The sequence below is a fragment of the Symphalangus syndactylus genome, chromosome 17 (genome assembly GCF_028878055.3).
Source record: "Symphalangus syndactylus isolate Jambi chromosome 17, NHGRI_mSymSyn1-v2.1_pri, whole genome shotgun sequence".
Taxonomy (NCBI): domain Eukaryota; kingdom Metazoa; phylum Chordata; class Mammalia; order Primates; family Hylobatidae; genus Symphalangus; species Symphalangus syndactylus.
In genome coordinates, this window is record NC_072439.2 from 15,569,691 (window position 1) to 15,584,015 (window position 14,325).

General features: G+C 52.1%; 1 protein-coding gene across 1 annotated transcript; it reads right to left on the minus strand.

The window, feature by feature from the left end:
- Nucleotides 1-2,253: 2,253 nt before the first annotated feature.
- On the minus strand, nt 2,254-13,351 carry LOC129466403 (4-galactosyl-N-acetylglucosaminide 3-alpha-L-fucosyltransferase FUT5). Its single transcript, XM_055249879.2, has 3 exons — nt 12,534-13,351; nt 5,114-5,250; nt 2,254-3,523 (listed from the first exon to the last, which is right to left on the minus strand). Exon 3 carries the CDS (start codon nt 3,509-3,511, stop codon nt 2,387-2,389), a length of 1,125 nt encoding a protein of 374 aa, XP_055105854.1. The 5' UTR covers nt 3,512-3,523; nt 5,114-5,250; nt 12,534-13,351; the 3' UTR covers nt 2,254-2,386.
- Nucleotides 13,352-14,325: the final 974 nt, after the last annotated feature.

Consider the following 14,325-nt stretch of genomic DNA (forward strand, 5'->3'; position numbering starts at 1 on the left):
TCCTCCACCAGGGTGAGCTGAAAGCCACTATCTCCTTCCATCAGCTACTAAAAATACCCGCACGCTGCCCACCTCCCGGCGGAGAGAGGCCTGGGGCGGGCGCCAGCCCCATCCAGCCCGAAGCCGGCGCCTGCTGGGGTAGGGCTGGGTCCCCAGAGACCTGGGTCCTCGGCCCATAAAAGCCCTGGCCGGCCTCGAGGGGGGATTTACGACAAGCCCCTGCGGAGTATGGAAAAAGCCCGGCTCGGTGTTTAGATTTGCCCACGGTGTCACCTTGATGCTTGGCAGGCCTCGGGTGTTGGGTTGCCAGAGCGCGGGAGGGGTCGGCGGGTCCCACGGTCGGCTTGAGGGGCGGGGAAAGGGCGGGCACTGCGAGCCCAGGGCAGGCACCGGCGAGGCGAGACTCCTCCCCTCCTGCCCCTCAGACTGGGGGTTCCGAAGGCTACAACCCTTCCCCTTAGCTGGGCCCCCTCCCCTCTTTCCCACACGTCTGCCCTTAGGACCACCCTCTAACCACAGTGTCCCTTCCCAGGCTCAGCCCGCATCCCCCCACCCCCCGCAAAGCTGGAGGAAGCAGATCAGAAACCGCCTCCAGGGAGAATCACCCAGCCATGCGGGAACATCCCTGGCCCCTGGCTCCCGGGGACCCACAGCTAAAACTGGAGACACTCAAGGCGGCTAATCAGCAGGACTTCCAGGGAGTCCTGAGAGCAGGGCTTGGCGGCCAGGCCCAAGCCCGTGGATGGTCTGCTTGGAAAGCGGTTTCAGGGCTGCTGCTGGCTGGGGTCCCCGCCTAACCCCGCAGTCTTCTGACTCTGAGGTTTCAGGTGGTGGATTCCTCCACCCTTTGGGCCGACTCAGCCCGGTCTCTGCAGAGAGGCCGGAGTTCCTAGACGCTGCGGAAACCCAAGTGACGCTTACTCCAAGCCTCAGTTTCCCCATCCTAGATGGCCTGGCCTCAGAGAGGAGTATTGTTCAGCCCAGGACACACCGCGAGAAAGCTGACCATCAGGGGTCTGCCGCCCCCCGAAGCTCCCCTGCCACTGTGTGCATGTGTGTGTGAGTGTTGTCCACCCTCTGGGACCTCCTGGACCTCGGCCTTCCTGTCTCCCACCCAGATCCAGTGTCCCAACCACAGGGCGCAGGCCCAGCCCACCAGGGAATTGGAACATAAATAAACAGCGAGGCCCCTGCAGTTCCCTGGGGCTGCGGTTGTCATCAGCGCATCCGCACACCGGATGAAAGTCTCTCTCACACACACACAAGCACACTCAAGACACAGAGACCACCACCCACAAGGGCTCAGCAGGCAGGACCCTTGATCCTACACAGTCACCTTTCACACTCAGAATTGCACACTCAGAAAGGGACACTCCCCCGTTTTTTTTCTTGAGACAGTCTCACTGTGTTGCCCAGGCTGGAGTGCAGTGGTGCGATCATGGCTCCCAGCAACCTCTGCCTCCCAGGTTCAAGTGATTCTTGTGTCTCAGCCACCTGGGTAGCTGGAATTACAGGCACCGGCCACCACGCCCGGCTAATTTTTTTTTTTTTTTTTGGAGACACAGTCTCGCTCTGTCGCCAGGCTGGAGTGCAGTGGTGCGATCTCGGCTCACTGCAACCTCCGACTCTCTGGTTCAAGCAATTCTCCTGCCTCAGCTTCCCAAGTAGCTGGGATTACAGGCACGCACCACCACGCCCAGCTAATTTTTGTATTTTTAGTAGAGACGGGTTTCGCCATGTTGGCCAGGATGGTCTCGATCTCCTGACCTTGTGATCCGCCTGCCTCGGCCTCCCAAAGTGCTGGGATTACAGGCATGAGCCACCGCGCCTGGCCTCATCATCCGTTTTCTTTGCAGTATTACATCTGGAAACGGTGCCGTGATTATCTCTCTGCACCCCTCACAGGCGGCTAACAACATCACAAACAAATCATCCAGAACCATGACTCGTGGGTGGGACCCCAAGGATGCCAGTTCCCAGGGCCCAGTGCCCTCCAGGGTGAGGATCCCAGAAGGTGAGGCTCCTAGCAGGTGAGATTCAGTGTGGAAAGTCTCTGGGACCAGGTCCCAGCAGGCAAAGTCCCCAGGAGACGTCCCCAGCAGGCCAGGCTTCCGAAGGGGACGCTCCTGGAAGCCAGCATGTGAAATCCCAGGTAAGGGACATACCTGGCCACCAAAGACTCCAGCAGTTGAGGCCCCAGAAAAGTGAGGACCCAGGTAGGTGAATCCCCAGGCAGGTGAAGCTGCAACAGGTGACCTTCCCAGGCAGGTGAGTCCCCAGGCAGGTGAAGCTTCAGGCAAGCGAGTCTTTAGGTAGATGAGGCCCCCAGACAGGTGAGGCTCCAGGAAAATGAGGTTCCCGGCAGCCCAGGCCCCACACCAGCCTCTCAGTTGAACCAAGCTGCTATGCTGCGCACCGTCTGGTACCTGGATTCCTGCTGCAGTTTCCAGCAGGCCTTGCAGAAATCCAGTGCCCAGCTGAAGGAGCGAGGCCGCAGCGTCTCCCGCCAGCGAAAGTAGCTCAGGTAGCGGGCGTGGTCCTTGTCCAGCTCCTGCAGGTACCGGGCCAGGTCCTTGGGGCTCTGGAAGTCGTCCACGTGGATGAAGGCGTCGGGCGGCAGGAACCTCTCGTAGTTGCTTCTGCTGGGGCCCAGCACCACGGGCACGGCCCAGGCCTCCAGGGCGTTCCTCCACAGCTTCTCGGTGATGTAGTCGGGGTGCAAGGAGTTCTCGAAGGCCAGGTAGAACTTGTACCGGGACAGCGTCTCCATCATGGTCCCCTGGGGCAGGGGCTTGTGGGAACGCCCGTACACATCCACCTTGAGATGGGCCTGCAGGCTCTGGTAGTAGCGCACCCTGGCCGAGTCCGGCTCCCAGTTGGACACCGCCCAGGCCACCAGCTCGGTCTTGGCCGAGAGGTTGAGCGGTGGGTGGGCAGGCTGACCGGACCATGGCTCCAGCCAGCCGTAGGGTGTGAAGATGTCGGAGTCGCTGCGGTAGGACATGGTGAGATTGAAGTATCCGTCCAGGGCTTCCAGGTGCTGGCAATTGCTGGGGGACTCCATGCTGAACCAGATCCAGCGCTGCCCCTGCGGCCTGGTGGGGGGCGGGAGGTTGGCACCGGGGGTGTGCATGATATCCCAGTGATGCATGATGACCGCGTCTGCCTGTGGGTACACATTGGAGTCAGCAGTGATGTTGCAGTCGGCCGCGCCGGGCACCATCTCTGAGCAGCGGGGCAGAGCCATGGGTGTGTTAAAAGGCCACGTCCACAGCAGGATCAGGAGGGTGGGGCGGGCAGGGGTTGCCATGCTATCCTGGCAGCGGGACCCATTGGGAGCCCCAGTGACAGGTTCCACTGCCATGAGCCTTGGCCTAGGGGATCCAGTGGCATCGTCTCGGGACACACGCAGGTAGGAGAAGAAACACACAGCCACCAGCAGCTGAAACAGCAGCCCGGCCAGACAGCGGCGCCACGGCCATTGTGGCTTGGCAGCGCCCAGGAGATCCATGGGTCAGAGTATCTGGGAAGTGGGGAGAGAGGAGTGAGGGTCATTGATGACAATCTCCTGCTTACCAAAGCTCCAGGCCATGAGTCTTGAGAGGACCTGCTATTATTCCTGTTTCACAGATGAGAAAACTGAGACCAAGTGACTCACAACAAAAATCAGCACAGCTGGTGTTTGAACAAAGGGACCTTGGCCCAGAGTCCACTTCCTTCTACCTATTAGACAAGACCTTTCCTGGAATCCCCGAAGTCTTCCCCAGTCTACTGAAATACAAATGCCCTGGAGGCAGGGGAGAAGGCATAGCCAGTTGTCATTGCTTCCCATGTCCCTGAGGCAAGGCTTGAATCCATGACTCAGCCAGAGAAAGGTACAATGGGACTGGGTTTTGCAGGTAATATAGGAGCTGACTGGCCGAACACAGTGGCTCACACCTGTAGTCCCAGCACTTTGGGAGGCCGAAGTGAGCAGATCACCCGAGGTCAAGAATTTGAGATCAGCCTGGCCAACATGGTGAAACCCCATTTCTACTAAAGATACAAAAATTAGCTGGGTGTGGTGGCGCACACCTGTAGTCCCAGCTACTTGGGAGGCTGAAGCACGAGAATCACCTGAATCTGGGAGGTGGAGGTTGCAGTGAGCCAAGATGACACCACTGCATTCCAGCCTGGGCGACAGAGGGAGATTGTGTCTCAAAAATAAATAAATAAATAATAGCCGGGTTTGGTAGCTCACGCCTATAATCCCAGCACTTTGGGAGGCTGAGGCGGGTGGACACTTGAGGTCAGGAGTTTGAGACCAGCCTGGCCAACATGGTGAAACCCTGTTTCTACTAAAAATACAAAAATAAGCCGAGTGTAGTGGCTCATGCCTGTAATCCCAGCTACTCGGGAGGCTGAGGCATGAGAATCACTTGAACCTGGGAGGTGGAGGTTGCAGTAAGCCGAGATCGTGCCACTGCACTCCAGCCTGGGTGACAGAGCAAGATTCCATCTTGAAAATAAATAAATAAATAATTTTTTAAGAAAGACCAGCCTGGGCAACATGACAAAATCCCAACTCTACTAAAAATACAAAAATTTGCCGGGCAAGGTGGCGTGCGCCTGTAGTCCCAGCTACTCGGGAGGATTGCTTGAGTCTGGAAGTTCGAGGCTGCAGTGAGCTGTGATCACGCCACTTAACCCCAGCCTGGGTAATAGAGCAAGACCTTGTCTTAAAAAAATAAAATAAAAGGCCGGGCGCGGTGGCTCACACCTATAATCCCAGCACTTCGGGAGGCCGAGGTGGGCAGATCACGAGGTCAGGAGATTGAGACCATCCTGGCTAACACGGTAAAACCCCATCTCTACTAAAAATACAAAAAATTAGCCGAGCATGATGGCGGGCGCCTGTAGTCCCAGCTACTACTGGGGAGGCTGAGGCAGGAGAATGGCGTGAACCCGGGAGGCGGAGCTTGCAGTGAGCTGAGATAGTGCCACTGCATTCCAGACTGGGGGACAGAGCGAGACTCCATCTCAAAATAAATAAATAAATAAAATAAAATAAAATAAAATAAAATAAAATAAAATAAAAATAAGGTAATACACGAAAAACTTTTGACTTACACACCTTAAATGGATTCGCTGTATGGTTTGCGAATTATATCCCGATGAAACTGTTTTCAAATGACATAGTGGTTGCCTGCTTTCTCTGTTGGACCAGCTGGTCTAAACCTTGCAGTGTAGAGCGGAGTTCCCTGCAGTCACCTGGGTGTGATGAAAAGGGATCCGGACGCCAAGATCAAAGTTCACGCCAGGGTTCTGGAAAGAGACTCAAAACACAGGCCCTCAGGGGACAGTCTGAGCCCAGAGTGGGAGGGTGGTTGAACTTTGACCAATTACTGCTTTGCAGCGTTGGGCCCTAGGTCCTCAGGCACAAGGTAAATTTTTGTAATGTAACTGATATTAAGATGGAATTACGTCAGCCCTGGATTTATGGCAGCCTCTCCTAGGAGACAATGAGTCTTTGTCAGTGACCTTCTGGAGGGTAGATTGGGGGAAACGGGTGATTGGTGGGGGCGATTTTCAGACCTCTGATCCCAAGCTAAGCCATCATATCCCCTATGACCTGCTCGTATATGTCCAGATGGCCTGAAGCAACTAAAGATCCACAAAAGAAGTGAAAATAGCCTTAGCTGATGACATTCCACCATTGTGATTTGTTTCTGCCCCAACCTAACTGATCAATGTACTTTGTAATCTCCTCCACCCTTAAGAAGGTTCTTTGTAGGCCTGGCACGGTGGCTCAGGCCTGTAATCCTAGCTCTTTGGGAGGCTGAGGCAGGCGGATCACCAGGTCAGAAGATCGAGACCATCCTGGCTAACACGGTGAAACCCCGTCTCTACTAAAAATACAAAAAAAAATTAGCCAGGCTTGGTGGCGGGTGCCTGTGGTCCCAGCTACTCCGGAGGCTGAGGCAGGCAGGAGAATGGCTTGAACCCGGGAGGCAGAGCTTGCAGTGAGCCGAGAAAGCGCCTGGGCGAGAGTGAGACTCTGTCTCAAAAAAAAAAAAAAAAAAAAAAAAAGAAGGTTCTTTGTAATTCTCCCCACCCTTGAGAATGTACTTTGTGAGATCCACCCCCTGCCCACAGAACATTTCTCCTAACTCCACCGCCTATCCCAAAACCTGTAAGAACCAATGATAATCCCACCACCCTTTGCTGACTCTCTTTTTGGACTCAGCCCGCCTGCACCCAGGTGAAATAAACAGCCTTGTTGTTCACACAAAGCCTGTTTGGTGGCCTCTTCACACGGACGCATGAGACATTTGGTGCCGAAGACCTGGGTCAGCGGGACTCCTTTGGGAGACCAGTCCCCTGTCCTCACCTTCACTCCGTGAAGAGATCCACCTACAACCTCAGGTCCTCAGACCAACCAGCCCAAGGAACATCTCACCGATTTTAAATTGGGTAAGTGGCCTCTTTTACTCTCTTCTCCAACCTCTCTCACTATCCCTCAACCTCTTTCTCCTTTCAATCTTGGCACCACCCTTCAATCTCTCCCTTCTCTTAATTTCAATTCCTTTCATTTTCTGGTAGAGACAAAGAAGACACATTTTATCCATGGACCCCAAACTCCAGTGCCGGTCACGGACTGGGAAGGCAGCCTTCCCTTGGTGTTTAATCATTGTGGGGACAACTGCCTGATTATTCACCCACATTCCATTGGTGTCTGATCTCTGCGGGGACGCCTGCCTTGGTCATTCACCCACATTCCCTTGGTGGCAAGTCAATTGCAGGGACACCTGCTTTGGCTGCTCACTCCACCCCTTCTCCCCGTGTCTCTACCCCTTCTCCACTTTCCTGGGGGGCAAGCACCCCCCCACCCCTTCTCTCCATGTCTCTACCCTTCTCTTTAAACTTGCCTGCTTCACCATGGGCAACCTTCCACCCTCCATTCCTCCTTCTTCTCCCTTAGCCTGTGTTCTCAAGAACTTAAAACCTCTTCAACTCTCACCTGACCTAAAACCTAAATGTCTTATTTTCTTCTGCAATGCCGCTTAACCCCCATACAAACCAGACAGTGGTTCCAAATAGCGAAAAAATGGCACTTTCGATTTTTCCATCCTACAAGATCTAAATAATTCTTGGGTAAAATGGGCAAATGGTCTGAGGTGCCTGATGTCCAGGCATTCTTTTACACATCGGTCCCTCCTTAGTCTCTGTTCCCAATGCAGTTTGTCCCAAATCTTCCTTCTTTCCCTCCTGCCTGTCCCCTCAGTCCCAACCCCAAGCGTTGCTGAGTCTTGAATCTTCCTTTTCTACAGACCCATCTGACCTCTCCCCTCCTCCCCAGGCTGCTCCTCGCCAGGCTGAGCTAGGTCCCAATTCTTCCTCAGCCTCCGCTCCCCTACCCTATAATCCTTTTATTATCTCCCCTCCTCACACCCCGTCCAGCTTACAGTTTTGTTCCGCGATTAGCCCTCCTCCACCTGCCCAACAGTTTCCTCTTAAAGAGGTGGCTGGAGCTAAAGGCATAGTCAAGGTTAGCGCTCCTTTTTCTTTATCTGACCTCTCCCAGATCAGTTAGTGTTTAGGCTCTTTTTCATCAAATATAAAACCCAGCCCAGTTCATGGCCCATTTGGCAGTAACCCTGAGATGCTTTACAGCCCTAGACCCTGAAAGGTCCAAAGGCTGTCTTATTCTCAATATGCATTTTATTTTATTACCCAATCTGCTCCCGACATTAAATAAAGCTCCAAAAATTAAATTCCGGCCCTCAAACCCCACAACAGGACTTAATTAACCTCGCCTTCAAAGTGTACAATAATAAAGTAGAGGCAGCTAAGTAGCAATGTATTTCGGAGTTGCAATTCCTTGCCTCCACCGTGAGACAAACCCCAGCCATATCTCCAGCACACAAGAACTCCAAACACCTGAACTGCAGCTGCCAGGGGTTCCTCCAGAACCTCCTCCCCCAGGAGCTTGCTACAAGTGTCAGAAATCTGGCCACCGGGCCGAGGAATGCCTGCAGCCCGGGATTCCTCTTAAGCTGTGTCCCATCTGTGCGGGACCCCAGTGATAATCGGACCGTTCAACTCACCTGGCAGCCACTCTCAGAGCCCCTGGAACTCTGGCCCAAGGCTCTCTGACTGACTCCTTCCCAGATCTTCTCGGCTTAGTGGCTGAAGACTGACACTGCCCGATCACCTTGGAAGCCTACAGGACCATTACAGATGCTTTGGGTAACTCTTACAGTGGAGGGTAAATCTGTCCCCTTCTTAGTCAATACGGAGGCCACCCACTCCACATTACCTTCTTTTCAAGGTCCTGCTTCCCTTGCCTCCATAACTGTTGTGGGTATTGATGGCCAGGCTTCTAAACCTCTTAAAACTCCCCAACTCTGGTGCCAACTTGGACAATATTCTTTTATGCCCTCCTTTTTAGTTATCTCCACCTGCCCAGCTCCCTTATTAGGCTGAGACATTTTAACTAAATTATCTGCTTCCCTGACCATTTCTAGGCTACAGCCACACCTCATTGCCGCCTTTTTCCCCAATTCAAAGCCTCCTTCACATCCTCCTCTTGTATCCCCCGACCTTAACCCACAAGTATGGGACACCTCTACTCTCTCCCTGGCAACCGATCACATGCCCATTACTACCCCATTAAAACCTAATCACCCTTACCCCGCTCAATGCCAATATCCCATCCCACAGCACGCTTTAAAAGGATTAAAGCCTCTTATCACTTGCCTGTTACAGCATGGCCTTTTAAAGCCTATAAACTCTCGTTACAATTCCCCCATTTTACCTGTCCAAAACCGGACAAGTCTTACAGGTTAGTTCAGGATCTGCGCTTTATCAGCCAAATTGTTTTGCCTATCCACCCCCTGGTGCCAATCCCATATACTCTCCTATCCTCAATACCTCCCTCCACAACCCCCCCATAACCCATTATTCTGTTCTAGATCTCAAACATGCTTTCTTTACTATTCCTTTGCACCCTTTATTGCAGCCTCTCTTTGCTTTCACTTGGACTGACCCTGACACCCATCAGGCTCAGCAAATTACCTGGGCTGTACTGCTGCAAGGCTTCACAGACAGCCCCCATTACTTCAGTCAAGCCCAAATTTCTTCCTCATCTGTCACCTATCTCGGCATAATTCTCGTAAAAACACACATGCTCTCCCTGCTGATTGTGTCTAGCTAATCTCCCAAACCCGAATCCCTTCTACAAAACAACAACTCCTTTCCTTCCTAGGCATGGTTAGGTACTTCTGCCTTTGGATACCTAGTTTTACCATCCTGACTAAACCATTATGTAAACTCACAAAAGCAAACCTAGCTGACCCCATAGATTCTAAATCCTTTCGCCACTCCTCTTTCCATTCCTTAAAAACAGCCCTAGAAGCTGCCCCTATGCTGGCTCTCCCTAACTCATCCCAACCCTTTTCATTACACATAGCCAAAGTACAGGGCTGTGTGGCCAAATTCTTACACAAGAGCCGGGACCGCGCCCTGTAGCCTTTCTGTCCAAACAACTTGACCTTACTGTTTTAGGCTGTCCTCCAACCACATGACTGTATCTCTCTGATCTACCTGACATTCACTCCATTTCCCCGTATTTCCTTCTTTCGTGTTCCTCACCCTGATCACACTTGGTTTATTGATGGCAGTTCCAACAGGCCTAATCACCACTTACCAACAAAGGCAGGCTATGCTATAGTATCTTCCACACCTATCATTGAGGCTACCACTCTGCCCCCCTCCACTACCTCTCAGCAAGCCAAACTCATTGCCTTAACTCGAGCCATCACTCTTGCAAAAGGGACTACATGTCAATATACTGACTCTAAATATGCCTTCCATATCCCGCACCACCATGCTGTTATATGGGCAGAAAGAGGTTTCCTCACTACGCAAGGGTCCTCCATCATTAATGCCTCTTTAATAAAAACTCTTCTCTAGGTCACTTTACTTCCAAAGGAAGCTGGAGTCATTCACTGCAAGAGCCACCAAAAGGCATCAGATCCCATCACTCAGGGCAACGCTTATGCTGATAAGGTAGCTAAAGAAGCAGCTAGCGTTCCAACCTCTGTCCCTCATGGCCAGTTTTTCTCCTTCTCATCAGTCACTCCCACCTACTCTGCCACTGAAACTTCCACCTATCAATCTCTTCCCACACAAGGCAAATGGTTCTTGGACCAAGGAAAATATCTCCTTCCAGCCTCACAGGCCCATTCTATTCTATCGTCATTTCATAACCTCCTCCACATAGGTTACAAGCTGCTAGCCCACCTCTTAGAACCTCTCATTTCCTTTTTTTTTTTTTTTTCAGACAGAGTCTCGCTCTGTTGCCCAGGCTGGAGTGCAGTGGCGTGATCTCAGCTCACTGCAAACTCCGCCTCCTGGGTTCACGACATTCTCCTGCCTCAGCCTCCCCAGAAGCTGGGACTACAGGTGCCCGCCATCACGCCCGGCTAATTTTTTGAATTTTTAGTAGAGATGGGGTTTCACTGCGTTAGCCAGGATGGTCTCGATCTCCTGACCTCGTGATCCGCCCACCTCGGCCTCCCAAAGTGCTGGGATTACAGGCGTGAGCCACCGCGCCTGGCCTCTTAGTCGTTTAATCCCTGTTTTTCTCCTTCTCTTATTTGGACCTTGTGTCTTTGGTTTAGTTTCTCAGTTCATACAAAACCACATCCAGGCCATCACCAGTAATTCTATATGACAAATGCTCCTTCTAACAACCCCACAATATCACCCCTTACCCCAAAATCTTCCTTCAGCTTAATCTCTCCCACTCTAGGTTCCCACACCAATCCCTAATCCCGCTCGAAGCATCCCCCCTGAGAAATATCGCCAATTATCTCTCCATACCACCCCAAAAAATTTTCGCCATCCTAACACTTTACCACTATTTCGTTTTATTTTCCTTATTAATATAAGAAGACAGGAATATCAGGCCTCTAAGCCATCATATCCCCAGTGACCTGCAGTATACATCCAGATGGCCTGAAGCAACTGAAGATCCACAAAAAAAGTGAAAATAGCCTTAACTGATGACATTCCACCATTGTGATTTGTTTCTGCCCCACCCTAACTGATCAATGTATGTTGTAATCTCCCCCACCCTTAAGAAGGTTCTTTGTAATTCTCCCTACCCTTGAGAATGTACTTTGTGAGATCCACCCCTGCCCGCAAAACATTGCTCCTAACTCCACCGCCTATCCCAAAACCTACAAGAACAGTGATAATCCCACCACAGTTGCTGACTCCTTTTTCGGACTCAGCCCGCCTGCACTCAGGTGACATAAACATCCTTGTTGCTCACACAAAGCCTGTTTGGTGGTCTCTTCACACGGACACATGAGACAGCGATTAGGATGGAGATCCCACCCCAGTTGAACCCAAGATATTTTTTCCTAGAAAAAGATCAAAAAATGCTACTCTGCCGAGACATCACAAAGATCAGGAAGCAAAAAACAAAAAAATAGCTGGGCTTGTTGGCTCATGCCTGTAATCCCAGCAGTTTCGGAGGGTGAGGTGGGCAGATCTTTTGAGCCCAGGAATTCAAGACCTGCCTGATTGGCCGGGTGCAATGGCTCATGGCTGTAATGCCAGTACTTGGGGAGGCTGAGGCGGGCAGGTCACCTGAGGTCAGGAGTTTGAGACCACCCTTGGCAACATGGTGAAATCCTGTCTCTACTAAAAATACAAAAATTAGCCAGGTGTGGTGGCAGGCACCTTAATCCCAGCTACTCAGGAGGCTGAGGCACGAGAATGGCTTGAATGAGGGAGGCAGAGGTTGCAATGAGCCGAGATCATGCCGCTGTACCCCAGCCTGGGCGACAGAGCAAGACTCTGTCCAGCCTGAGCAACACAGTGAGACCCCAACTCTACAAAAAAAAAAAAAAAAAAAAAAGAAAGAAAAAAAATTAAAAAGTATCCGGGTGAGTGGCACACACCTGTAGTCCCAGCTACTCCAGAGCCTGAGGCAGGAGGATCACTCGAGCCCAGGAGTTTGAGGCTGCAGTGAGCCATGATTGCATCACTGCACTCCAGCCTGGGCAACAGAGCAAGATTCTGTCTCAAAGAAAAAGAAAAAAAAAAAATGCATCTTAAGTCCACCCCAGGCAGGGCAGGGCCAGAGAGAACCCAAGGCCAGAAAAGATGAGTGGGGAGAGGCTGTTGATGGGGTTGGGGTGCAGAGGGGACTCCACTCCAGAGCTCTGCAAGGGAGAGAGACAAACGTCTCTCTTTCCTCCTGGTTTGACAAATCGCCCAGAACCTTCCATGCCCTCCCCAATGGTGGTGCATGGCACACCCAGAAAGACCCCTGCCTGTGACTGGGGGGTGCTGGCCACATTCCAGGTCATGGACAGTTTGGTGACTCTCCACCGGGATTTTGTGCCAGCCCAGCCACATCATGAATCAGGGCCCACAGGATGGGGGCCGAGCGGGGGAAGGACGGAGCCAGGAGGCCTTTCCTGGGAGGCCTCCCAGGCATTCTGGGTGGGGGGAAAAGGTAGAACGGGATAACTTACCTGGAGAGGCAGCGAGCAGTGGATGAGGGCGGCTCACCAGGAGGCCATGGCAGGTTTCCTAGGGCGGGGAGGAGGTGGGAACAGAGAAGAGGAGGAACAAGGACGTGTATACTGCAGCACACACCTGTTACCAGGTGACCTAGGGTGTTCTCCCCTGCAGCACAGATATTGTCTGGAAGCCAATTTCCGGGGTGTCCTAATCTCACCCGTAAGACTGGATAAGGGTGCAGGAATTTCGAGGCCCAGGACATGACCCAGGCTCTACCTGTAGCCTGAAGGCTACCTGGCTTTGGGTGCATAGCTGATCCATCCGTAAAGTGAAAATGCTGATCTAAAGCACTGATTCTCAAACTGGGTTCTACGGGGGCCCCATGGGTTTCTCGGGAGATGGTAAAGGGAGGGAAGTGAGCAGAATTTTAACCATCCCACCCATTCAGTCAGTCAATCAACAAACATTGCTTATGCACCTATTGTATACCAGACGCAGGGAGACTGCAGGGAGCAAGTGGGTGAGTCAGACAATACATCACTTTTGCAAGGGAACAATTCTTCAGGCCTCTGAGCCCAAGCTAAGCCATCATATCGCCTGTGACCTGCACGTGGACATCCAGATGGCCTGAAGCTACTGAAGATCCAGAAAAAAAGTGAAAATAGCCAGTTCCTGCCTTAACTGATGACATTCCACCATTGTGATTTGTTCCTGCCTCACCCTAACTGATCAATTGACTTTGTGACAATACACCACCCCCCTTGCAATAATGTACTTTGTGATATTCCCCCGCCCTTGTGAACATACTTTGTACAATACACCCTCCTCACCCTTGAGAAGGTACTTTGTATTTGTAATATCTTCCCCAGCCCCCCCCCGCCCCCCTTAAGAAGATACTTTGTAATATTCTCCCCCAACCCAGCCCTTAAGAAGATACTTTGTAATATTCTCCCCGCCCCTGAGAATGTACTTTGTAAGATCCATCACCTGCCTGCAAAAAATTGCTCCTAACTCCACCGCCTATTCCAAACCTATAAGAACTAATGATAATCCCACCACCCTTTGCTAACTCTCTTTTCGGACTCAGCCCGCCTGCACCCAGGTGATTAAAAAGCTTTACTGGTCACACAAAGCCTGTTTGGTGGACTCTCTTCACACGGGCGAGTGTGACATTTGGTGCCGAAGACCCAGGACAGGAGGACTCCTTTGGGAGACTGGTCCCCTGTCCTCGCCCTCATTCCGTGAGGAGATCCACCTGCAACCTCAGGTCCCCAGACCAACCAGCCCAAGGAACATCTCACCAATTTCCAATCGGGTAAGCAGTCTTTTCACTCTCTTCTCCAGTCTCTCTCGCTACGCTTCAATCTCCCTGTCCTTCCAATTCCAGTTCTTTTTCCTCTCTAGTAGAGACAAAGGAGACACATTTTATCCGTGAACCCAAAACTCCGGCACCGGTCACGGACTCAGGAAGACGGTCTTCCCTTGGTGTTTAATCACTGCAGGGACGCCTGCCCTGATCATTCACCCACATTCCATTGGTGTCTGATCATCGCGGGGACGCCTGCCTTGGTCATTCACCCATATTCCCTTGGTGCCAAGTCAGTTGCGGGACGCCTGCTTTGGCTGCTCACCCCCCGCAGCCCCACTTCTCCGTGTCTCTACCTTTCTATGGGCAACCTTCGGCCCTCCATTCCCCCTTCTCCCTTAGCCTGTGTTCTCAAGAACTTAAAGCCTCTTCAACTCACACCTGACCTAAAAACCTAACTGCCTTATTCTGCAGTACTTCTAGGCCCCAACAGAAAC